Source organism: Capricornis sumatraensis, chromosome 5 (assembly GCF_032405125.1).
Source record: "Capricornis sumatraensis isolate serow.1 chromosome 5, serow.2, whole genome shotgun sequence".
NCBI classification, from domain to species: domain Eukaryota; kingdom Metazoa; phylum Chordata; class Mammalia; order Artiodactyla; family Bovidae; genus Capricornis; species Capricornis sumatraensis.
In genome coordinates, this window is record NC_091073.1 from 16770523 (window position 1) to 16794869 (window position 24347).

Below are 24347 nucleotides of genomic sequence, written 5' to 3' on the forward strand. Positions count from 1 at the left end.
TTGATAATTAGCCAAAATATTTTATGACTTTATGACCGTTTTTCTAAGGTTATGCAAATACTGTTTTTTGAGTGATTTATATTAAACATACTTCTTAATGGTTTTCAATGTTACAAATAAATTGTTACAATAGCTGCATTGCAATAAATTGTATAAGTGGCAAGCTAGTGACTGGATAGGTTAAAAACAAGGTATTATTTTTAGTTTAAAAAAAGGCAGAACTACAGCAAAGGAAAAAAAAAACTGGAGAATAATGGATTAAGAACACAGACGATCATAAGTTTTGGATTAGGAAAATAAATTTTTTTCAGATTGACTTATCAAAAAAAAAAAAAATCCACACATGACTAAAAAGCAAAAGGACTACTGGAAGCGGACATTTACCAGCTCCCCGAAAGGGCTTCAGATTACAACCTAAACTCACCATCTTTCTTCCCAGCAGTCATTTTTCTGCTGATAATAAAACTGTTGGCCTGTTTGGTCTTCCATTTAACTGTTCCATTTATGCCATCAGCACAGCTTAATAAAAAAGCTTTTCAGAATGAAACAAATGCACAAAAAATGAAATTAATTTCAAAATAAAATGACTGTCACAGATTACCTATTACTTATTAACTGGGATCAGATTCCTTCCAGCCCAGCAAGCTACTGAATTCCATTCAATACATATTTGTTGCATGTCAATACAGGGAATATGCGGGGATACAAGGTCAAGACGCAGTTCCTGCCCTCCAAGGAGCTTACAGTCTAGAGGGACTGACACTTCATGGATAGAAATACATATGTCATATACAGAAACACATATATTAAAATATACAGTAATGTACAGAAATATATATATATTATATAATCTCTTCCCAAGTGGTACAATGGTAGAGAATCCACCTGCAATGCAGGAGGCCTGAGAGATGTAGTTTCAGTACTTGCGTCAGGATGATCCCTGGGGAGTAGGAAATGATAACCCACTCTAGGATTCTTGCCTGGAAAATTCCATAGACAGAGAAGTCTGACAGGCTACAGTTCATGGGGCCACCAAGAGTCGAACATGACTGGCCAAGCGCATAAGAGAGATGTAACATAAATATATATATATATGCATGTACAGAAATATATAGTATACTGTATATGTATAGCAGTTACACATATACACAGAGTGGTGGAAACTGTAACTGCTACTGGAGGGAAAACAATTTTCCCTGGTGAGGAACGTCACAATAACTTTAACGTGTCTTTTAAATCTATAGTTGAGTTTGAGAAACATTACACCAGCAGCAACGGACAGAGAACCGGCGTAGGGGACACTAAATAGGGGCTATCTCTGGAATGTAAAGTAGCAATCAGCATAAACCAGGGGTTGAAGAAAGGAAGAGCAAAGGTGGGGCCAGTTATGAGACATCATGGGAGATAATGCTGATAATCCTTTCCAAACTGCTAGACGTGGGTGAAAAAAAGAATCAATGATGGCTTTGAATGTTTGACCCAGAATGACACAGAACAGTACTATACTGAGTGAGTGAGTGCAGGTCTCTTCGTTTCTGACACTTTTGTGACCCTATGGGCTGTACCCTGCCAGGCTCCTCTGTCCATGGGATTCTCCAGGCAAGAACACTGGAGTGGGTTGCCATTCCCTTCTCCAGGGGATCTCCCCAATCCAAGGATAGAACCCAGGTCTCCTGCATTGGAGGCAGATTCTTTACCATCTGAGCCGCCAGGGCAGCCCCAAAAGGAGTTCATTTCTGGAGAGAGATGATAACTTTAATTTGGGATATGTCAAATTTGGGGTACCAATTGGATATCTAAGTGAAACCAGCTAAGAGGAAGATGGAAACAGAGCTCTGGTTCATAAGAGAACCTAATGCAGGCTTCAGATACAGATTTGAAGTTCATCACCAGAGAAATGATTGCTGAAGCCAAAGCCCCAGTGTACTTCCTTAAAGAGATCATGCCCTCAGGTAACATGTGTTAGACTGTCAGGTACAAAATGATCTGGAGAAGATACACATTAACGTTCTTGGCTTACTTGCCTATCCTATTCCCAATTATCCAAACTGCCAACCTTACTGCTTACTCTCCCATCCTTCATCCTTATCTTCCAGACTTGATATTTGGGTACCATTTCCCTAACTACAACACTGGGTCACCATCTCATTCTTTTTTTCCTCTAGGCATCTCAGATACGTTCCCTCTGGGTTTAGCTCAGTCCCTAAATCCCCCTGGGTGTACCCCGTACCTCTGCCCTAGCTTCTGGAGCTGAAATACAGAGCAAGAAGGGATCCACAAAAAGTGAAAGGGACAAAAAAGGCAGAGGAACATGTTAATAAATACATTCACGTAGCAAAAACACAAGACGATTCAGCAAAGAAATAAGAGACAAAGCGGTCGACTGAGCCTGAAGTGAAATATATATGTTAACGGAAGAGATGCCAAAAAGGAGTGTGATCAACATCCCCACTGACTGTGAAAAGGTCAAAAAGGATGAGAGCTTAGAAAATTCTGCTAGACGTGAAAAGGGAGAAGTTAGCGGTGACTCCTTAAAGTGGAGTTCCAACAAAGCAAGGCAACAGAAGCAAAAGGCCAAGATGCAGATACAACAGATGCAGTGAACCTTTTAGGAACACTGGCCCGAAGAGGGAAGCGAAGAAATAACAGGATACGGCAGACTGAGGAGCACCAAGGTAGAGAGAAAGGTCGGTCCTTTCAGTGTGCGGAGACAGACTGTGTTTACAAGCTGAGGAGGAGACACAGGGAGGAGAGACTAGGTGTAAGGAAAAGGAGCATAAATGATGAGACCCCGTCCCAGAAAAATTAGAACAGGTGGGACCAAGCACATATAAGCAAAGAAAATACGTTATGAACCAGAGAGTAAGGACAAGTGAAGACAGAGGTATTTGCTGGGTGTACAGAACACCTCATGGTAAAAGGGCTCCTTGCGCTACTGAATCAGAGATGAAATGTTTCTTTTCTTTTCAACTGAATTTTGAGTAAAATTCTGAACTTTAAATTACAAGACATACCGAGTCCCCTTCCAAAATGAAAAGAGAATACAATTCAAAACCCAAGTTATTAAAAATAAACAACTGAACAAAACCCCAGGTGATCATCTCAGTGATACTTGGGAGTGGAAAGCAAAGGCCTCAGCATCCAAGTGAATAAATTACTTGGTTGGTATTGAATGTTTAAATCATGCAAACGTAAGTACGCTAATTTTCTATCTTCTAAAAGATCAATCTCACGGCTGATTCGCCTAATAAATGGTTTTTTCACCTAAGAACTGAAGTTACATCCTTTTAAATCTAGATGAAGGATACCGTAGTCATTTCCCAAGTAATTTAACATGAAATAGGGTCAGAAGTGTTCATGGTCTCTTGTGGCAAAATACCCCACCCCCCAATTTTTCCTAATTGCTGGGTTCCAAAGGCAACCTGCTGGTTACATAAGAATCATCTGGGCAGCTCTAAAAATACATATTCTCACACACCCTATCAAATGCATAACAAAAAATTTTAAAACACATATTCATGATTCCACCACGGAGAGCCCAGCTGAAGCGGGTTACACAATTTCATCAGGTGATTCTCACACACAAATACGAACTCTAGAAGACCAACAGAAGCCTTACAGAACCCAAGAGTATATAAGATATTCGACCAAGGTGTGTCAAAGTTGCCAGATGTAGGGGTAGCCTTATTACTGAAACCTTCACTCTATCTTAACTCCAGCTGGCCCATGGATGTAGCCAATTTGCAAGAACACGTAAGTCACTGTCGGGCAGTGAGAAATCTCAACCTAGACAGACGGGAAGCAGGTGGCCAAATTCTCCTCCACAACTCTTCAAAGAACAGAGTATCTATCTGGACCTGACAAACACCACCTACATTTAAATCTATTGCATCCCTTAGTCCTGAGTTAGGTGCTTTCATGTAGATTGTCTAGTTCAGTCCTTACAAAACCCAGAGAATGTGTTAGCATGTCTGAAGGTTACAGACACTTGATCCTACAGCAGAATGGAGTAAATCCTGCAAGCAAGCAGGCACTGTCAGAGTTCCAGACTTCTTCATCGAATGGGAAGTTACCATAAAAAAAGAATGGGGTGGGTGGTCCACACAGTACCCCTTTTGTTCCTTTCTTTATTCTAGTCCAGTGGTTCTCAGACCATGCTCTGCCTAAGAGTAATTGTTCAGTTATATACACAAAACTACACATATGTACTTTATAGTAGCTTAAAGGATTTAACAGGGTAATTTAAGTTTACGGAATTTTTTTTGGTCTTACACTCTGGCTTTCAGAACCTCACTAAACCCATAAGATTTAATGCCATTGTACACCCTTGGGTGTTCTTTGGAAGGAATGATGCTAAAGCTGAAACTCCAGTATTTTGGCCACCTCATGTGAAGAGTTGACTCATCGGAAAAGACTCTGATGCTGGGAGGGATTGGGGGCAGGAGGAGAAGGGGATGACAGAGGATGAGATGGCTGGATGGCATCACCCACTCGATTGACATGAGTTTGAGTGAACTCCAGGAGTTGGTGATGGACAGGGAGGCCTGGCGTGCTGCGGTTCATGGGGTCGCAAAGAGTCGGACACGACTGAGCACCTGAACTGAACTGAACTGTACACCCTTGCTGGGTGAAGCAACACGCCATGACTCATACTTTCCAGGTCCTGTATAAGTACAGTCTACTTGACTTTTACAGACAAATTTCAAAATTCAGATCTGATTGGTGCTTCAATTGTTAAAAATTAGAGGCAGGGTGAAATATTTTAAAGGGCTTCCCAGGTGGCTCAATGGTAAAGAACCCTCCAGCCAATTCTGGAGATGCAGGACTCACCGGTTCAACCTCTGGGTAGGGAAGATCCCTTGGAGGAGGAAATGGCAACCCACTTCAGTATTCTTGCCTGGAGAATCCCACGGACTGGAGAGCCTGGCAGGCTATGCTCCACGGGGTTGCAAGGAGTCAGACATGACTGAGCGACTGAGCACAGCACAAAATAGTTCAAACACATCTTACAAATAAGGCTATATTTGAAGGCTGGCATTGCTTTGCGCATGTTCATTTTTTTAAAGTTTACATTGATCCATCTAAAGTCCTACTTTGACCACATAAGACCACAGTCCAATAAATCTCAATAAAAAGACAACTTCTTACACCTCTGCTCACCAGACAGTATCAATAAAGGCAAGACACAACACCATGGATAACATGTCCGCTTAAAGGTTCAAGTCCCACACCTTGAGGGAGAAATCTCAGTAATACTGAAATATCTATTTTTCATTATGCATTCAAGATCATGGATCAACCCAACTAACTTCTTGTGTAGAAAATTATTATAATCTCTATAATGGTGACTATTGTCTTCTTCCTTAGATCCTGAATTTCCCCTTTAGTTCATTTATGCTTAATAAAAAAAACTTTTTGAAATTCATTCTTTATTGACTAAAAGATTATTTAAATTAAACAAAGAAAATTATTACAATCTGTACATTAAGAAATGGAGGATATTTACTGGTTGAAAAAAGCTAGTATTTTAATAACTTTGATTTTCATTGAAAAAGATCACCCTATTTTTTTCTATGAAAACAAATTTCTTTAGTTAGTTAGGATGGGAAAATATGGCTCAAAATTTTAAAATATTTATTCTATACATTACATTTCAAGATTAAATCCAGTGTTTAAAAAGAAAAATGTCAGCCTGTATAGACTGGTTCTTGGACTCTTTCCAAAGATAATGGACCATCCTCAAAAATCCTGAAAGGAATTCCACTGTGCTCATTGGGTTCATGAGCTACAGTTGTACCTGGATGTGAGTTTCACTCTAATTCATAAACACAAAGCAAAGAATAAAATGAATCTTGTGTTTACAAAGCCCAAACTAAGACAGTCACATAATTAGCTAACATAGCATGGTATACAATTTAACCAATTCTTCAATGCTCCCTCTCAAAAATCCTCAAAGCCTGAATTAACGCAATGGTGGCTGGCAGAACCTTAAATTCCCTAGAAACCATTCAATACTTAAAGTTTGTCTTAAGATTCCATGATTCATCTGGAGTCTTGTAGCAGCATGAGTACAGCTCATCTGGCTGGGGGCAAACACTCTGAAGAAACATTACTCTTTCCCAAACCTGAATAATTTGCTGACTTAGGGAGGTGGGGTTTGCTATTTAATAAAAGCCATTGAAGACTTGTGAATAGTGACTGATTGCTGATGATCTAATCAAAATGTCAAGGGATAGAAATAATAAATAATAACTTAGTCCGACATCACTGTTCAAGTAAATAGCAGGATGTGCCAAATGAAATGTAATCTCATTAACATACTTACCTTAGAACCAATCTGTCAAGTCTTTCTCTGCCCACTGTTTCATCTGTCTCTTTTCCTATTTCACTCAAAGGGGGCACGGATGAGGACACAAAGGGGAGCATAGCCGGGATACACAGCTCATGCCCCCCTCATCTCTTCCCCTCTCTCACCATCCCCCATGTCATTATGTCTCTCCTCTGCCTTCTATGTTTTCCCTTCCCTTTTCCATGCAACTATCCTTAATACTTTGTAAACTGTCTCTTATACTGAAATCCTGTTTTTATATTTTTCTCTCTAAAAAACGTTAGCTGACATTATCCCTGGCTACCAAGTTTTGTGTGCTAAGTGCAAGGTACTAAAAGTTTTCTATATAACTATTTTAATCCCTACATCATCAACTATGTAAAATAGGTATTATTAGTTCCATTTTAACATAAGAATAAGAACTCCTAGGAAATTATATGACTTAATCCCAGATCATATGTTTAGTAAGAGGCCGAGATGGATTTTGAACCCCTTTCTTGGCTGACTGCAAAGACTCCATCATCTACTCATCAATACTATCCCCAAATGGTTAAATGAGGATGCAGTTTGTGAACTATATATTTTATGTAATTTGAGATAGTATTATTATTACCAGTAGGTCCTCTTCAACTTATTTTTCTTTCTAGAACAAAATAAATTTTCCCTGGCTGCTAGATTAGAAATAGCTAGCAACGAGGAAATGCCCATGGAAATTAATCCTGTATGTTAGGTACAGACACAAACAATTCATTAAAAGAAGAAAGTTAAAAGGTTAGCTGGAACCTACGGAGAGAAAAATGGCTTTGCTGAGAACTGTCCACCCCAACCTCCAAGGGAGTCTAGGAAAAATATTCCTAAGAGAAGTATAACTCCAAGAATTTAAACCGAGAATGCCAGAATAAGAAGCCTCTAAACTTTGTTAAAAGAGCGGAGCCTGGCAGGGCAGAACATAAATAATTATTTAATGTAAAGTTATTAGAATTTCATAATTTTAGCATAAGCTTGGTAAGATTTTAGGCTTCAGAGTGAAATAAAAATTAAGAACACAGAAAGGCTGGTGTTTAGTGTTTAAAATCAGCATCTCTGGAGACAGAGCACCTGGGATCCAAATCCCAGTTTCTGTCCACTGGGCAAGTTATTCAAGGTCTCTGAACCTCAGTTTCCTCATCTGGTAAGAACAAAACAGTGCTCACCTCATAGAGACATCGTGAATATACGTAAAACCCTGAGAAGCATGCCTAGCGCCTGATGACATTCTCAAAAAATGAGTTATTATTATGCTTAAACTTCACTTAATATGAAGGAAACTTTAGATTTCTTTACATTTGTTTTGTTTTTTAAAAAAACAGACATTCAAATGAAAAAACCATTGTCACTACAGTTGGCATTACAGAATACAGAATTCTTTTTTTTTTTTTTTTCTCCTTCACAGTCAGGAGACATGAAAAAATGGTATTTGTATGGTGGAGTGGAATAAACGCTGGAGGCTGCTCTCCAGCCGAGACAAACGCCCAGGGGTTCCAACCATTCCAAACTCCACAGGGCTGAGAAGATGGCATGTTAGCAAGTCTTCATTCCCAGTATCTGCTAAGGCAAACTGGTGGAGAGCTGCAGTTTAACCCTTCTGAGGAAAGCCAGGTGTAATGAGAAGTAAGTTACACTGACATCTGTACTGTCTGACTGTCATAAACTCTTGGGTATTTATTCTGAGAAAATAATGCAACAAAGGCAAAAACCGCATGGGCACAAGATTCAACTCTGCATCACACATATCAGAACCGGAGAAAAACTGAAACCTCCGACCAAAGAAAAAGCGCTGGTTTGATAGAATGGTTTGTGGAGAAGGGAGGGTTATCCACTTCTCTTTGTGGTTTTACTCTGTTGCTCAAAGAGCCCAACCAAGACACACACTGGGTTTTCACTGACGGGATACAGTATTACTACCTATATTCTATCTCAAAAATACTAGATGAAGAAGGAGCACCACTGAGAGCCTTGAAAATGGGACACATAAAACATGCAATAGTTATATGCATAACAATTTAATGTCCCCATCTGCAAAATGATGGACTGTTTCGAAATTATTAAAATTAGTGAAAGGTAGAATACAAAACACCACACAAACTGAAATCTAGCCTAACACTGCAGTCTAGTGGGAAAGGATTAAAAGGCAAAGCAGTAAGAGCGACTGGGCTCAGGAAGTAAAACTGTAGGCAAAAATTCTGTCCAAAATAAAAAGACATAGTAATACAGTAATAATGAGTGTTCATTTGAAACTGTCATTATTTTTCTTTATTATAGAAGCCTCACATTTTCACTGTAATACATCCAAAGAGATAACCAACAGGGTATGAAATACAAAAGCTCCTTCCTACATATCTATTGCTGTCCCTCCAACGCCACTGCTGAGGGTATCCCCTCTCAACAGTCCTCACATCATTCCATATTCTATGCATATATAAATGTATGTTTGTACACAAACACATGTAAACACACACATACCATGCTTTTCTTTCCATGATGTGATCACACTTTTTTCCCCTAGCATATATCTTGACATGTTTACATATCATCACATTTTAAGACTGTATAGCTTTACGCTTTGCGGCTCAGTTGTAATTTATTTATCATCACCTCAAGCTCCTGATCTTTCCCTTAAAGTCTGGTCTTCTTCCGGCATTCCTTATCCTGAGAATGGCATCACCATTCATTCTCATGAATACCACAGAAATCTAGAAACCATCCTTGATTTTTTTCCCTAGCAAAATCGTCTCTGGTAACTCTCTGCCCAAAATTCACCCCCTGGCCCACTCCTGTCGCTGTCTACCCCTCAGCATGCTTCATCTGCCCACCTCCACTCTAGCAAGGGAGATGTCTATGCCTCTCTGCTCCGGATTACTAATGTAGACTTGGAACTACTATCCTGACCCCCCCAATCCTTTCATCACAATGCAAAGTGCTCTTTTTGAAACACAAATTTGATCAAGTCCTGCTTAAAGCCCTCCAAAGAGGTAGGTTTTAGATCGTAGGATGAAGATTACACTCTTTAAGGGAGTCTAAGAGGTCCAGCAAAAGTTGCTCCCTGACCCTCACATCCAGCCTCTCCATACTGTGCTTCCCCTTCTACCCGGGCACCAATCTCACTGGACTTTCTAGAGCACCTTCTGCTTGCTAGGGCACCCTGCTACAGAGCCTCTACAGAGCTCTTCCTTTGACCTCCAGTACACCTCTCCTCTTCACCTCACTCCCATCTACTCATCCTTCAGGTCTGAGCACCTTCTCAGATAAGCCTTCCTTAAATGTCCCTGACTGGCCAAATCCCCTGCTTAGAAATTCTATTAGTATTTGTAACACCTAGCATAGTTCTAAGAGCACATTGATATGTGTGACTGATTAATCTTTGTCAACACCCTAGTATAAAAGTTCCCTAATCTAGGACCGTGTATTCCACAGCATTTAACACAGTCTCAAAACCAGTCAACACTCAAAAAAAAAGGAATAAAAGAAGTACTAGTACGAGGAGCCACTATTTTTTCTAATTTTTCATTGACTACTATCAATATAAACATCCTTATACTTTTATTTTTCATCACCTAAAGGAGTATCTTTGTAAGCTAAACTCCTAGAATTTCAATGGCTAGAGAAAAATAACATATATCTCAAATCTTGATAAGCACATGTAGCAGCCTGTTCTGTTTCTCCTTCGGCAGTACTGGCCTTTGATTAGAATCAGCTCTGTAACTACAGAAGATGAAAGATGTTAAAGCGCTACATCGATTAACTCTTTCAGAGGAGAGAAAAGCCACTGTCATTTTATTGCACAGTGAGGAACACCAATTTGCTAAGAAGAAAAGAAAAATGAAAAACCTTGGGGCTAATTTTTCTCTCCCTCTGCATTCCAAGGTAAAAAAAAAAGAAATCAACTTTTACTTCTGTGCCTATTGCTGCAGAAATCCCAGAGAACTAAAATATTTCACTTTAACTGCTATAGCAAAATTAACTGTGATCTCTTCTTTCAAATTGACAGTGAACTCCAAATCTCCATAAGAATCAAAGTGGTGACCAAGTGAATGAGTGGAAAGCTAAAGAATGGGAAAGAATTTACACTGGAGCTGCCTAACTCCTAAACATTTTTGAAATGAGAGGTTTCATTTGTCAGAAAAGAGAAATGTCTGCCTTCTGTGTCACAACATAAGCCGGGGCAATATCCGTGGTACAGAATGCCAAAGAGCTAGTCTAAAAAACCTGATTAGTCCAAGGCAATTAACTAGAAAATGAGACATGCTAAAGATGGGTGCTTTTAAAGTGATGAAACACATTTAAAACACTATTGCATAGACACTGCATAGGAATTCTCGGATGAAGACATAAAACATAAGATTTTTACCAAAGTGACCCAAGAAGAAAACAGCACTTTTCTAACACTGAGTTTGGCAAGAATATAACATTAACAAGTATACCAGCAGTACATGTTTTGCAGCAACCTGCTTATTTCCCAAGGTAACTTCCTGAAGTTTTAAAATTTAAACACTGGGGATTATTTACTTCCCAAACCCAGCAGCAGGAGCAAGTACTGCATTCAAGGAATTGCAAGTAGCCGCCTGCAGATCAGGTGCACAAGCGTTGACAAGGCAAGCACTCAAGCTTTGAGCATTTCTCTCGCTCGGAAACATGAGCTCAGCTCACGAACGCCCGTGGCATCTTCAACAACTGGGAGCCGGGCCATCGGCCATCAAAAGCTGCCCAGTATATTACTACAATCCCACAGAAGTGCATTACACTTTTATATAAGAGAGAGAAAACAAGAAGAGAATGTGTTTAACATTAAAAATACACTTCACATATTCAGGGTTCGAGACCATATCTCTGACCTCACAATCTGAGTGGAGGAGAAAGTTCTGGGTGTGGGGAGAAGGGACAGGAGTAAAAGAAGGGTGACAACGTTGATTTTAAAAGATGCCTGAAGAATGGTGTCTTCTTTCTTCACATTTGTCATCAGAATCCCCTTAAGTTTTCAAGGGTCACTCACAGGCATAAAAATCGTCACCATGGAGTGAGACGTGTTGGGCTTATCACTTCTTAGAACTGAGGTCCTATGTGCCTACTCCACTAAGGAACTTTGAGCAATCACATTTTCACAGTTGGAGATAGTAATCAAAATAAACAATCCATAGGCAGGTGGAAAGAAAATCTGCCCCAAGACATGTTGGAGACACGAAGCCGGTGCTCCTAGGGCAGTGATGAACCAGGCTCACTTCAAAGGGAGTTAAAAGAGCACAAGGTCAGCGGCCTACTTTTGATTGAAAGGTTTTCTTTTGGAGTGAAAAGCTAAAAATTGTAACTGTTATGTATTACAAGGACATAGAAGAGGGGACTGCAGAAGGAAGAAGGATGGCCTCACGTTTCCCCTGGGTAAGAGGCTCAAGCAGCGTAGGGCTCAGCTGTCCTGCATCAGCGGCTGACAGCAGCCTGCTCCCCTTTAACCCAGGGCGCCCCCCGGGCACCCGCAGCGAGAAACACCAGGGAAGGAACAACTTCAGGAAGCAACTGAAAGCCACTTTAGTTCTCAGACTTTCACATTTGAAATGAAATGAGAAGGGAGGAAAGGATGCGTTAAAATGTCCAGTTGCAGCTGTTTTCAAGTTGTAAGAAATCAACCTGCATCACACAGGACTACTCTTTTTTTTAGACAGTTGATCAGAAAAAATAAAATGTTTACACCGCGATATCAGTGTATCTTTGCTGTCCTGCACTAAAATGTTATCATGGCCTCAAATTAAATATTCATTGCAAGAAAGATAAATATTTCTGACACTTGAAAATAAGAGACCAAGTAGAGGTGCTAAGCTGATTCCCTTCTCGAGCTTCACTGTTAGAAAGGTCTCAAGTTGAAACCCATCTCTCGCTTTCACCCACTACAGCTGCTTCTGCTTTCTGAAGCAAACAGAAGAGAGTTCATGTCTACTTTTAGTCTTTAAGTTAAACGTTTCCAGACCCTTTGAGGATACCTCCTATGACAAGATTGCCAGATCCCTCACCGTCCCCACGGATTGTTCTGGAAGTTGTCTGATTTGTCAATGTCTCTCTTTAAACGTGACAGCCAGAAATGGACACAGTACTACAGATGTGGTTAATTAGAGCAGGCTACTATTAATTTCTGTGACATATGGACACTATACTGTTACTAGAATCTAAATTTGATTTTTTTTTTAAATTTTGCAGCCACACCATGCCACTGGTTCATATTAAGTGTCCTTCTTCTCAAAAACTGCTACCATATAAAGTCATCTCCTTCCTTTACACAAGCCAAAGAATTATGAGGCATTTACTGCTACAAAATATATTTCTGAATAGCACTGCAGCCTACTTAAACCATATTAACTTTCAATTCTGTTATCTATTTGTAATAGACTTTTTTGAAGTCAACGATGGATTTTAATGCAAGCGTCTTAGAACTTCATCAAAGTTATCCATAAAAATGTTGAAAAAGAGAAGACCAAGGGCAAAGGCTTGTGATCCTTCACCTAGGACCCCTCCCAGACCCAAACCCAGTAACCAACACGGATTGCCCCAGGCTCACAAAGCAATCCTGCTTGTCTATACAGCATCTTACATACGAGAGCCTCCGAAAAGCCTTGACAAATGCTTAGCTGAAAGTAAGATTCGCTTATCTTTCAACGCAAAGTGTAAAAAATCTACACACATGAAAATTAAGAGTCAAGTGAAAATATATATGCACATGGAACAAAGACTAGAAGGGAAGGCACATCAATGTAAATGTTTGTTCTCCTGTCAGACTGTGGAGACTATTTTTTATTCAATACGGTCTTTATTATAGTTACATTGTTTGAAAACCTGAAGTCCCTGGAATTTTGCTGAGACAGAAATGTGCGTGGAAGCTGTTCAGAAGCCATCCACGTGAAACAACTCTAAGAGCGTTGAGCCTCTATCTGATTCTACCATCCTGAAAACCCCAATCAGGAAAACCAGTCACTTGAAAAGACTTGTTGATCTTTAGAAACACTAGTTTCCGTTTTTCAATTCTGCAGTGCTGCTTGTGGCTTAATATTTCTAGAAATCAGGGAGGCAGCAAACTGAAGAACTGCATCCTAAAGTTTAGAAAAAGCCTCGATGTCTTGCATGTGTGTGTGCCCATGTGTCCATCTGTCCATGTCTCTCTGTCTGCCTGCCTGCATGCCCACGTCTGCCGGTCTTTCTGTCACGTCTCTGTTAGAGAAGCTGGAAAGGACAGAAAGAAACAAAAAGCATCACAATAATATTTCCGTGAAGCTCTGGACTTCACAGAGCTCCAGCCCAAGGATCTGTAGTGGACGTGTAAACACATGTTATCTATTCACGTAGAGTCCTTTTTTACACCAAGAGTGGGTAATAAGATCAACAACAGAATCTACCCTTGGGTGTTTAGAACTGAGGCAACAGTAAGTTAAAAGAAAAGGGACCAGACAGAGCAAGCATGGACGCTTAGTAAAAAAGAATTAAAAACAAAGTGCCTGGTTATTTTAGAGAAAATGCAATCCATAAATACTGCACTTCTTAAAACCCCGACCCATCTGAATAACTGACGGAGAATTTTTTTAACATGTCAAGGTCTCTTCATTGCTTTAACATTGTTATTTCAAGCCTGGTTTTCATCAGTTAAAACCAGTGCTAGAAACTGGATATGCGTTATCTTTCTCATCAGTTTTCTCTGGTGCTGTCCCTTGCTAATTTTCAAATCCGAGAGACAAGTGAAAACTCCACTTTGCTTAGAAAAACAATTTGCCTACCACACTAGAATTTAAAGTAAATAGATGAGGTCGATCAAGTTTTTAGACTTATGGCAAACTCTTTATAATAAATGGATGAAATGATCAAGTATTAAGTCTAATTAATATTTGACAACTGAAAATTTTACTTTGCTGAGAAATAAATTTTCCCTACCACACTAAAAGTTAAGTCAAATGCATCTAGTAAACCGGCAGATTCATAGATCCCAAGCAAACTGTCATCTGAAACAGATCAGATGTCTAACTAGAAAGTCCAGTTATTGTTTGGCAAGTGAAAATTCCACTTTTTATGAAATACATTTTTCCTACTCTAGACATTAAGCTAAATGTAAGGGGTAAATCAACAGCTTCACAGATACATGGCAAATTGTCTTAAATAAGTAAAATATCCAATTAGAAAGCTATTATTTGAAGTTGGGTTTGAAATACAATTTTCCTACTACACTTGAAGTTAAACACAGGTAGTTAACAGCTTCATATATCCACAGGAAATCTCATTAAAATGTATTAAAATGTTCCCATACAATGCCCAGTATTATTTGATAAATGCATATTAGCATCTCTTTTTGCTATGCGTGTAATCTTGTGCAAGACGGGTTAGAAACAGATAACACTGGGAACAACTATCTGAGAAAATCCAAAATTCACTTATGACATCAAATATCAAAAGAGTGTTTTAAATTCTTATGTATTTATGTGAGGGTGATTTTTTAATGTTGTTCTGTGCTTTAGGTAACATAAAATGTCATCTCAAGTATTTACCTATTAACATTGTATTTTTGTTTTTATGTTTAATATTGTTTTGCTGCTTTAGATTAAATTTTTTTCTCAAAGCTACTTATCTATTGTTGCTTTTTTCCTTAGAAAAATCTATTTCTAAGCAAAGTAAAAATGTTTTCATATATATAGAATAAAAAACACAAGGATATATACCAGATTACTGTGTGTGTGTTAGAACAGTCAGATCAGAGGAAACTCTCAGTTCTTCAGTTTTAAATATTTTTGTACTAATGTTCATCTAAATTTCAATTAGAAAAAGTAATCACTATTTCCATTTTTAAAAAGATTCTGAAAATTTAATGTTATTTAGATAGCTAAGGCTCCTTGAAGAGAAAAAATGGAGGAAATTAACTTGATCCCATTTTTAATTTTTAGAAATTATACACGGGCAACTCTATGAAAAATATACATTATTTAGGCATGTGTATATGCATAGAGAAAGGAGAGTCCATAATTTTTACTGGGGTTGTCACAGGATAAAGAGGTTACAGGTGATCCTGATTTTCTTTTGGAGTCTTTTTTTTTTTTTTCCAGTTTTCTGGAGTTTTTCCCCCTAAATTTTGTACAATGAATAGGAATTACTTTTATTAAGATAAACACTAAAGCTGGGTTTTTTCCTCCACCCCACCCCCCAAAAAAACGTCCTGGCTAACATTCTGAAATAAAAATTCAAGTTCAAACTTGTTCAAACTTTTTTGATTTTTAAACCTGAGTTTTTTCTATCACCTATCCTGTCTTTTAATCTCATTTTTTTAGAAAAAGAATGTCTATTAATTACCAAACAACTAGATGAAGTAACTTTCCTGGATTTAAAAAAGTGTAAGAATTTGAAGGTCTGGCAGTCACCAAAACGGTATTCTAGAAAACACAAGAAATCCTGAAAGCATTCAACATTGCAGGGAAGAGTGAACATCCTAAGCATGGAAAGACACTAAGGCACTTCTAAACACTATAATTATATTCCCCCAACTTCCTAGGAAAATATCTTTCAGTGTTGGAAATCTGCACTTGATTATTTCATATATCTGATGGTCAATATTTTATTTCTGATTAAAAAGTAGAGTTTCAATAAATGTGCTAGAGTTTTGTTTACTCTTAGAAAGGCTGGCTTTAACTGAGATCTCTACCATTCTGTCATCTACAACGGGTCAAATTCTTATCTATCCTCTATGTACAAATTAATATGTAGCAATGTTACTCAAATCTGCTATTTTAGCCTTTAAATACAAATTTCATCTGTGTCTCGGGAACCGCAGTTGTAGACAATTGGTTTTTTCATTTTAACTTAAAGTTCTTTTACTAAGATTATCAACAGATTTTCCCTTTTCTTAGTGCCTAACACTTTCCTCAATTGAAATCCACGTTAAGGCTTTTTAATTTCAGCTCCTTCCTCATCAGTATTTTAGTCTCGTAACTCATTGCAATTTTCTCTAATGTAAAATATATACATTTATAAACATAACACAAATATTTGTGGCCAAATCTTGGCAACGCGCTTCAAAGGATTAAACTTGCGGTTACCGTGACTAAAGGTATTCATTTACCCTACAAGATTTAGAAAAACGTAACACTGCAGGGAGATCCATGTCTCTGCGTAAACCTCGTAATCATCACCAAAAGGCCATAGCTGGGAGTCTCCGAAGCCCGCCAAATACACCGGAGGCATCCACAGCTGTTTTTAATTGTTTTCGCTTTCTCAAAATAGTGTACTTGGTGGGGGCAAACCGTTGTGTTTGCAGCGTCTCTGGCCCCCAGCCGAGGTTAACCCTGACCTCAATGCCCTGTTTAGCTCCTAGCATTTCACGAGTCCGTTTCCCTGCTCCGCAAAACCTAAGAAAAATGAGATTTCCGTTGCCGAGAAATTTGCTTAGGCAGAAAGGAGAATTAGGCGTGTCAGATGCATATTTTTATGTTCTCTCCAGATCGTATTCAAGAAAAGGGGGGGAAAAAGATGTGGTGTGTTGGCAGAGCTGGGCACAGCTCGACACCCATTTCCTATGGCTCGCCTCTGGGCCACAGAGCCCCATTCGCACGGTAAGCCCCCACCCCCCAGATGGTTGACGACCCCCAGCCTCTGAGGCAGGGATCCGGAGAGGTTCATCACCCGGACTGCTGTGGATGGGTGGGGGGCAATGGGAATGGAAACTGGAGATGGAATTTCGGCGCTGCCGGGCAGGGAGGGGCCCGCCGGGGGCGCAGAGAAAAAAGGCCAGGGGTCAAGCCTGGCAAGGGAAACACAGGGCTCCAGAAGTGGGGTGCGGGGCATCTCGGAGGAAGCGTGCACTGGGGATTCCACAGCACGAGGGGCTCATGCCCAGAAAATGCACCCAGGTACCCCAAACCCGGGAAGGGGGGGTGGGGAAGCAGCGGCCTGTGGCCCCAGGACCTCCCGTCGCGCGCAGGCCACTAACCTGTCAGCAAGAAGGCGCCAGTGGTCGCGGGGCTCATCCTGCGTGTCCCCCGACCCTGTCCCGTCCAAGCACAAGGGTCTCCCAGCTCCCACCACCGGGGCAATTGCATTCTTGGCCTGGCTAGGCCGGCCGTCCTCGATTCTCCCCTCCCCTCCCTTTCTTCTTTCCTCCCAGCTCGGCCAGTTCAGCATCAGCATCCTGCACCCCCCTCCTTAATCCAGAACTCCCTCTAGCGGCGGGCCAGCGAAGCGGGGCCATCGCCCCCACCCCCATCTCTCCCATCCCCCCATCCCCTCCGCCCCCGCTCCCCCTCCACCGCGCCTAACCCGCGGAGCACGCTGGGATTTGGCGCCCCCCTCCTCGGTTCAGCCTATATAAGGCTCCCGGTTGGCGCTCCCGGTACACGCGCTTCAACTTCGGTTGGTGTGTGTCGAAGAAACCTGACTACGACCTGAGGAGACCAGCGGAGACAGACCACCGAACCTCGAGGAAGGTCCGCTGAGCGGGCTCGCGTCCGGAGCCACTCCGGGCTGCCGAGCACCCAGCGGCCCCCACGCCTGGCACAGGTGTGGGACCCCGTCTTTCCAGCCTTCGCAGGGAGTCCTCGCGTGGTGAGTATGCGGTGAGGATGTTTCTTTTTCTTTAAGATCACGTTCATTCCCCGTTCTTATCGAGAGCTGCGGGAGATGGAATAGCGCCAGAATGTCTCCACGCACACCTTGTCACGCCTTCACTGGCTGCGCCCCAAAACTGTGTGAAGAATCCAAGCCTTCAGGGCTTTGATTTCTAGTACCTAAGTCTAGATACGGGTGGTAGACAGATATGAGCTGCAGACAAACATGAGCTGCAGACGGACATGAGCCTCAGACCAATTTGCAGATGTGCTGCAAAGTAATATCCGCTACAAACTGGCGCTTCAGATGCGCTACAAACTGATGAGCGCTTCAAATGCGCTACAAACTGATAAGCGCTTCAAATGCGCCACAGACCCGATAGGCGCTTCAATGCGCTACAGACGGATGGGCGCATCAATGCGCTACAAAGCGATGGGCGCGTCAATGCGCTAAAAACTGATGGGCGCTTCTTTTGCACTGAAACCAGTATGAACTGCAGCGATTTATGAATTGCCGCGATTTATGAACCACAGACTGATGACTTATTTGCGCTTTAAATGCGCTACAAAATGTGAGCTGTAGATTAGCGCTACAAAAATGATACGATAGCACTACAACACCGCCTCGTTGCGCTACGAGACTCAGGAACCGCGGAGGTACACGAGCTGTGGAACGATTTATACCTAAAATGCGCTACAGAGTAATAACAGCTGCAGAAATAGACAAGCTGTACTGTTTTGTGCTACAAAGAAACCAGTTGAAGCGGACAGGAGCTGAAGAGTAAGATCACTCTGTTCTTAGAGGAACCCCACCCTTTGTCTCTAACACACCTTTGGAATGGCTCCCACTATGTTTTTCTCCAGGACGGTTCTCTGTATGATGGTGCTGTTAGACAAAATGGAGCCCTGGGCAAAAATTAGTGTTTAACATTCGGCCCACACCATTCCTGCTATGGCAGTGGAGTGGAGGGGCTCTGACTGTAGCGTAAAAGGGAATCTTTTGGTGGTGGCAGGGCTGCCTTGCTTAGTTGCGCTTGATTGAAGTGGTGGTGTAGTTGTAGTGGTGGCGCGAATTGGCATCCAGCAACAGTTTGTGGAAACTGTTGGTTTGCTTAGTATTGGGAGGTGTGGGGTGGTGGTGGGGGAATGGATCTGGGGGTGATTGCTCTTGTTGCATGAAATGAATCTGGCTGGTGGAAGCTGGTGGGAGGGGTTTCGGGAGGGGGGATCCTGGGAGAGGCATGCAGCCCATCTTAGACCTGCCCCGCCCATCCTAGCGCGCCTTCTCTGCAGTTTCTGCTAAGAGCAGGCTTAGCGCCGCCCAGCGCCTGCTCCGAGCGCGCCTCCTCTGTGGCGCGCCTTCCCAGAGCGCGCCTTCTAGATCCCGCCTCCCCCGAGCCCGCCTCCTGTGAGGCGGCTTCCCTAAACCCCACCTTCCCCTGAACCCCGCCTCCCTTAGGTGGCACCTCCAGACCCCGCCTCTCTCTGAGCCTGCCTCCTCCGAGGTAGCTCATCCAGACCCCGCCTTTCAAAACTTGGCCCCGCCCTGAGCCTGCCTCTTCTGAGCTGGTCTATGGCCCCGCCTCTCCAGAGGGTGCCTGCGCCTGCGCAGTGCGAGCCCCCACCTCATCGGTTCCCCCCCCCCTCGCTCTTTTGCGCCTGCGCACCTTCGCTGCCTGAGCCTGGCTGCACAGCCCCGCCCTCCTGCGGTTTTTCTGCTGTGGTTTCTCTTCTGCGCAGGTTTTGCCTTTTATCCACTGGTGTCTAATAAATATAAGAATAATATATAAGGACAATTAACAACAATAACAATTATACATGGCATTAAAAAGCCACTTTGTATATATTAAATAACATAAACCCACAATTTAAATTCCTGATAGTGGGTTATGAAGGGTGCTTCCAAGCTGACATGGCTGGTGCCTCTAAAGGCAGTCTAGCTAAATGTTTTTACTACAAATGAAAAATAAAATATTTAACATTTTTAAGTTTTAAGGTTTTTTTAAATCTTAGTAAAAATTTAACTTTTTTAAAGTAAAAAACTTTTTAAAGTGTTTCGGACACACTAGTGGACCTTTGTGGTGGGACCCAATGGAATCAGATGGTTTGGTGAATACAAAATAAAGAACAACTTGAACTTTGTTTCACAGGAGTTTTAAGTAACTTTGTTGGTGCTGCTGGCTTGGCCTCTAAAGGAGGATACCGTGTATTTCTGGGTTTTTTTTCTTGGAATCTCTAGGGCATCAGCCCTGGCTAACTTGCCTACATATTATTAATTGGGTCTGGCATATTGTAGGCATTCATTAAATGATCAGAGTAAAATGGTTTATTCATTGTCTTCCTTCGTGTGTGCAGGTGTTTTCTGGTTTTTTGTTCCTGGCTCTTTCCTGTGGTGTTTTGCTGTGCTAGGTTGTCCAAGATGCTGCTTGTTTTATCTTGCTCACATTTAACAGGATCTTAAAAAAAAAAAAGTGCATTTTTAAGTTTGAATAATGTAAGCTGTAATTATAATTCAAAACAGCTAAATTAATTCAAAACACTAAAAATAATTAGCTTTTTTATAAACTAAAAAGCAAAGCTAATTATTTAAATTTGGGGCAAGTGGATTAGTTAATGGTACATAATTGTCATATTTAAAATTTGTGTAATGTAACAAAGTGGTTACATTACAAAATATAGATTGACAGTTTTAGCTGGCATTTTAAAATATCTATATAAAACATTTATAGTGTACTGCCAGTTAGATATTCATGTTTCTAATTAAATGAAGACATTTTAAAACCTGGTTCCATATGTTGTAGACCATGAACCAGGACTGTTACAGGGGAATTTGGAAGCATTGGCTCCCCAAATTTGTCACTCCCCACCAATCACCCCCCCACACACACACACACACAATACCTCCAACAAGTATATAGTCTATGGATACACGGATAACATATCATAACTACAGCTTCAAGTCCCCAGGTTCCATTTACCAACCTTGCTGCCCTAACCCCTCTTCTCTTTGGAAATTCTGTGTCTGCATTATAAAGAGGTTCAAAACAATGGTTTTTAAAATGTGCATATTATTAGAATTTGCATTTCATTAACTACAGTTCTCAAAAAGAAATGTGGACATTTGCAAATGTAAAACAATTAAGGATTGCTTGGTGAATATCATTTACTAGTGTGATGGTTAACATGTGATGGTTTTTTGCTACTGTTGTGCTTTGGTGTCTTTGGTGGGGGCATTGAGGGAGGGTAGGGTGGGGGGGATAGAAAGTTTCAAAAATCATTGTGAAGAGTAAAGATTAATCAAATGTATTTAATTCTTAAATAGAGTGATACTGTTTTTCATGTGTAAAGGTGGCATCTGTCCCAGGTGGCTTAGCTATATGCTGTGTGTTCTTTGAGGTTTTATTTTAGGAATGGAGCCTCTTGACCCCACCTCTGCAATCCAGTCCCTACTAAGGAGGCATTTAAGGAGACATAGTCTTGTCATTCAAATCAAGTCACAGTGCTCCAGTTGCTGTTTAAACATTTGTAAACTTTACTTGTGCTCTTAACTTGCTTGCCCACTACCCTATCAGTTTTAATGGATAAACAACTCTGTTCTGGGCAGTTGACCCTTTTTGGACTTAAGAGTCCCACCCCAAAATTACAAACCCTGGGGGTGGGAGCCTTAAGCCTGATACTGGTAAAAGTTAGGGACCTCAAACTAGTGATCTCACAGGTCAAATAAGGCCCTGAATTTGTTTGACTGGCACTGAATTTAAAAATCATACAAGAGTTAAAAGAGTTTGTGGGGGTTGGGGGAGGTATTCATCCCCAAGTGAAATAGCTGTAGTCCCTCCCTATTGTCCAGTCTCTCTTCACATTTCTATTACCTTCGTGTCCCCAAAAGCATTTGAATTTTAAGGTCTTATTGATCTTCTGTTTCCATAAACAATTCAGTGATTGTTTACTGATTTCCTAATGTATTGTTATTTTTGTCCTGTCCTTGTGTTTTGCAGATGTGAAAACCATCAGACCTGGGCCTCAATAAAGCCCACCCCAGTGACTGTGATTGACATATAGGTGGTTAACCTTTCTGACCTGCTGCAGGCCATGCTGTGAAATGCCTTTTCCAAAGTCTTGTCTCTAACTTTTGAAAGTATTAGTGTTTTGATGACAGAAGTGGCACCTCAGTCATGACATGATACAATAACCTGTGCTTATTAGTTGCTTTATAATGGGACATTAAAACATTTCATTTAATTAATAAAAATGGCATTATTTTGTGACCTCATATTCTGATAGTCACCAATGTAATCGTCTGTAAGCAACTGGACATGAAACAATGTCACAGGCTATGATATGTTAATTACATCTCATTTTCTAAACTTGAATGTCTTATCTTCAATGTCAACTGTTAATTGTTTCCGTAGTCTAAGTTATTAAAGTAATTAAGTAATAGTTTAAAAATATTAAAATGGCACAGTAATTCTGTCCCTTAAGGACTCTGTGTGCTGAATAGCCTCCTTGAAGAGGCTGAACCAACAGCCCAGGGCATAAGGGGAAATGGTTGTGGTTGGTGGGGCTGGGGCAGGGGAGGGGCCTAAAGAACTTGGAGGGGTCTCAAAAAGAGGAGGAGGAAGGGGTATTTCTCTGTAGCCAGGTACCATGTTTAATTGCCATCACCTTCCTGCCCCCACCCATACCCAACTGATGAAATATTAGCAATTTTTCACCTAACTTCTCTGAATAGCATGTTTACTTTTGTGGCTTTATTTTACATAATTAATTTGGTGTCTGTTTTTGCCTTGGTGGGTCAGAAAGGAACAGGTGGCCAGGACTGCCAAGTTAAAATGGAACAAATAGGTAGTCTACGGGCTTTATATAGTCTATTTAAGTTTTGAGCACTTTCCTAGTTTTCCAAATATGAACACTTAATGTCCATTTAAAAAATCATTGATGTGTTAAAATAATTACTCTAAATTTAACCCTATTTCCAGGAAGTACACATGCCCCATGCCCCTGTGTGCTGATTTAGTATATGTGTAATTTATTGTCACCCTACCCATAATTAGGGCATTAAGTCCCCTCTCATTTCCCCCTCACACAGTCATTCACCCCTGTGGACACAGTCTTTTTTTTAAAAAAAATCTTGAGTATCATTAGGTGGGATGTGGGACCCAGGTTGCCATAGTTGCAGCCCCTCCCTGTTTTAATCTCAGCCTCATTATATAGAAAGTTAAAGTTTCTGTTTTTATTAATAACTTTATTAATATCAGCTAACAGTTGTTGAATATGCACTATGTGCTTTACTTGCATTATCGAATTAGACCCTCATTGTAAGTTTGAGGGCCACTATTACTGGGCTTCTTTGAATGTTCTATTTTGTAGCCTAACTACTCCTAAGAGGCATCAATCAGTAACTGTTGGTTGACTGCATAATAAGGAGAGAAACCAGTATATACAGGTTGCTGCTCAGTACCATTTCTGTCCCAAAGGGAAAATCTAATTCGAGTTTGAAAAGGAATTTAGGCAGTTTTCTGTTGGCTTTGTGGCAGTTGTTTGTTTTGATAACCATTCATAGTTACCTTCTCTATAAAGGTGGATCAGGGTAGGGACAGTGGGCCACAGTGCCACCCCCCCCCCCTCGATGGGTTGATGAATACAGTCATTGTGATTTTTAACACCCCCCCTCACACACACACACCTTTCTTTTTCTTGGTTCTCTATTGGCTGGAATAGTAGCTGTTTTTCAGGTAACAACTAGTTATCATTTTGGCTTTATTTTACATAATTTTTTGGTATCAATCTTTGCCTTGAAGGTTTCTTGCTCTGCTTATAAAGGTTCTTATTTGGAGTATCTCTACATTATTTATTAGTCAGTAAAGGTAACCATGCTGCCTATAAGAGTTGCATATTGTTAAATTATGATGAACAGGTGATTCTTGAGGAGGAAAGGATCATTTGGACATCAAAGAGGATTCTTTTCATTGTCCACAGTCCTAATTGGTCAGCATCTTTTTTGTGGGGCTTTGGTCTGTTTATTAACTATTGATGTAAACAAGGGGAATAAAGAGATACTTTAAATACTCATGTATTTAAAGTACTTCAGCAGATACTTCCTATTGTGGTGCTTTGAATGTATGTGTTGAATTTATGCTTTTATCTTCACTTACAGAAACAGAAAGCTTCTGAAAACCAGAAGGCGAAAAGGTGGACGCGGAGGCCAGGACACAGGCCTCCATTCCCACAGGAGTGAAGCTACTACGCCTGGGAGGTCTCCTCCCACCCCAACCATCACCCTGGGGCCCGACTGCCCACCACCTCCGCCTCCTCCTCCCCCCAACGATCCTTCCTCCCCCTCCCATTCCCCCTGCAGCAGCCAGAGGGGCCAATACAACCCCAACCTGGGAGAACGCCGACGGGAGGATCTCTCGGAAGAGATCAACAAC

The 24347-nt window shown here is 41.0% G+C and overlaps 1 protein-coding gene across 7 annotated transcripts in view; it reads right to left on the bottom strand.

The window, feature by feature from the left end:
- SGCE (sarcoglycan epsilon) overlaps positions 1 to 17457 on the bottom strand; it is a 67605-nt gene extending 50148 nt beyond the window's left edge. For 5 of the 7 annotated variants that reach the window (XM_068972602.1, XM_068972601.1, XM_068972606.1 and 2 more), the window contains exon 1: positions 17307 to 17457. In XM_068972602.1, coding sequence (XP_068828703.1) covers positions 17307 to 17415 — 109 coding nt within the window. In that variant the 5' untranslated portion in view covers positions 17416 to 17457. Of the gene's footprint in view, positions 1 to 424; positions 533 to 17306 lie in introns of all 7 variants that reach the window. The other 2 variants (XM_068972600.1, XM_068972599.1) reach the window with 1 other exon arrangement.
- Between the last annotated feature and the right edge of the window lie 6890 nt (positions 17458 to 24347).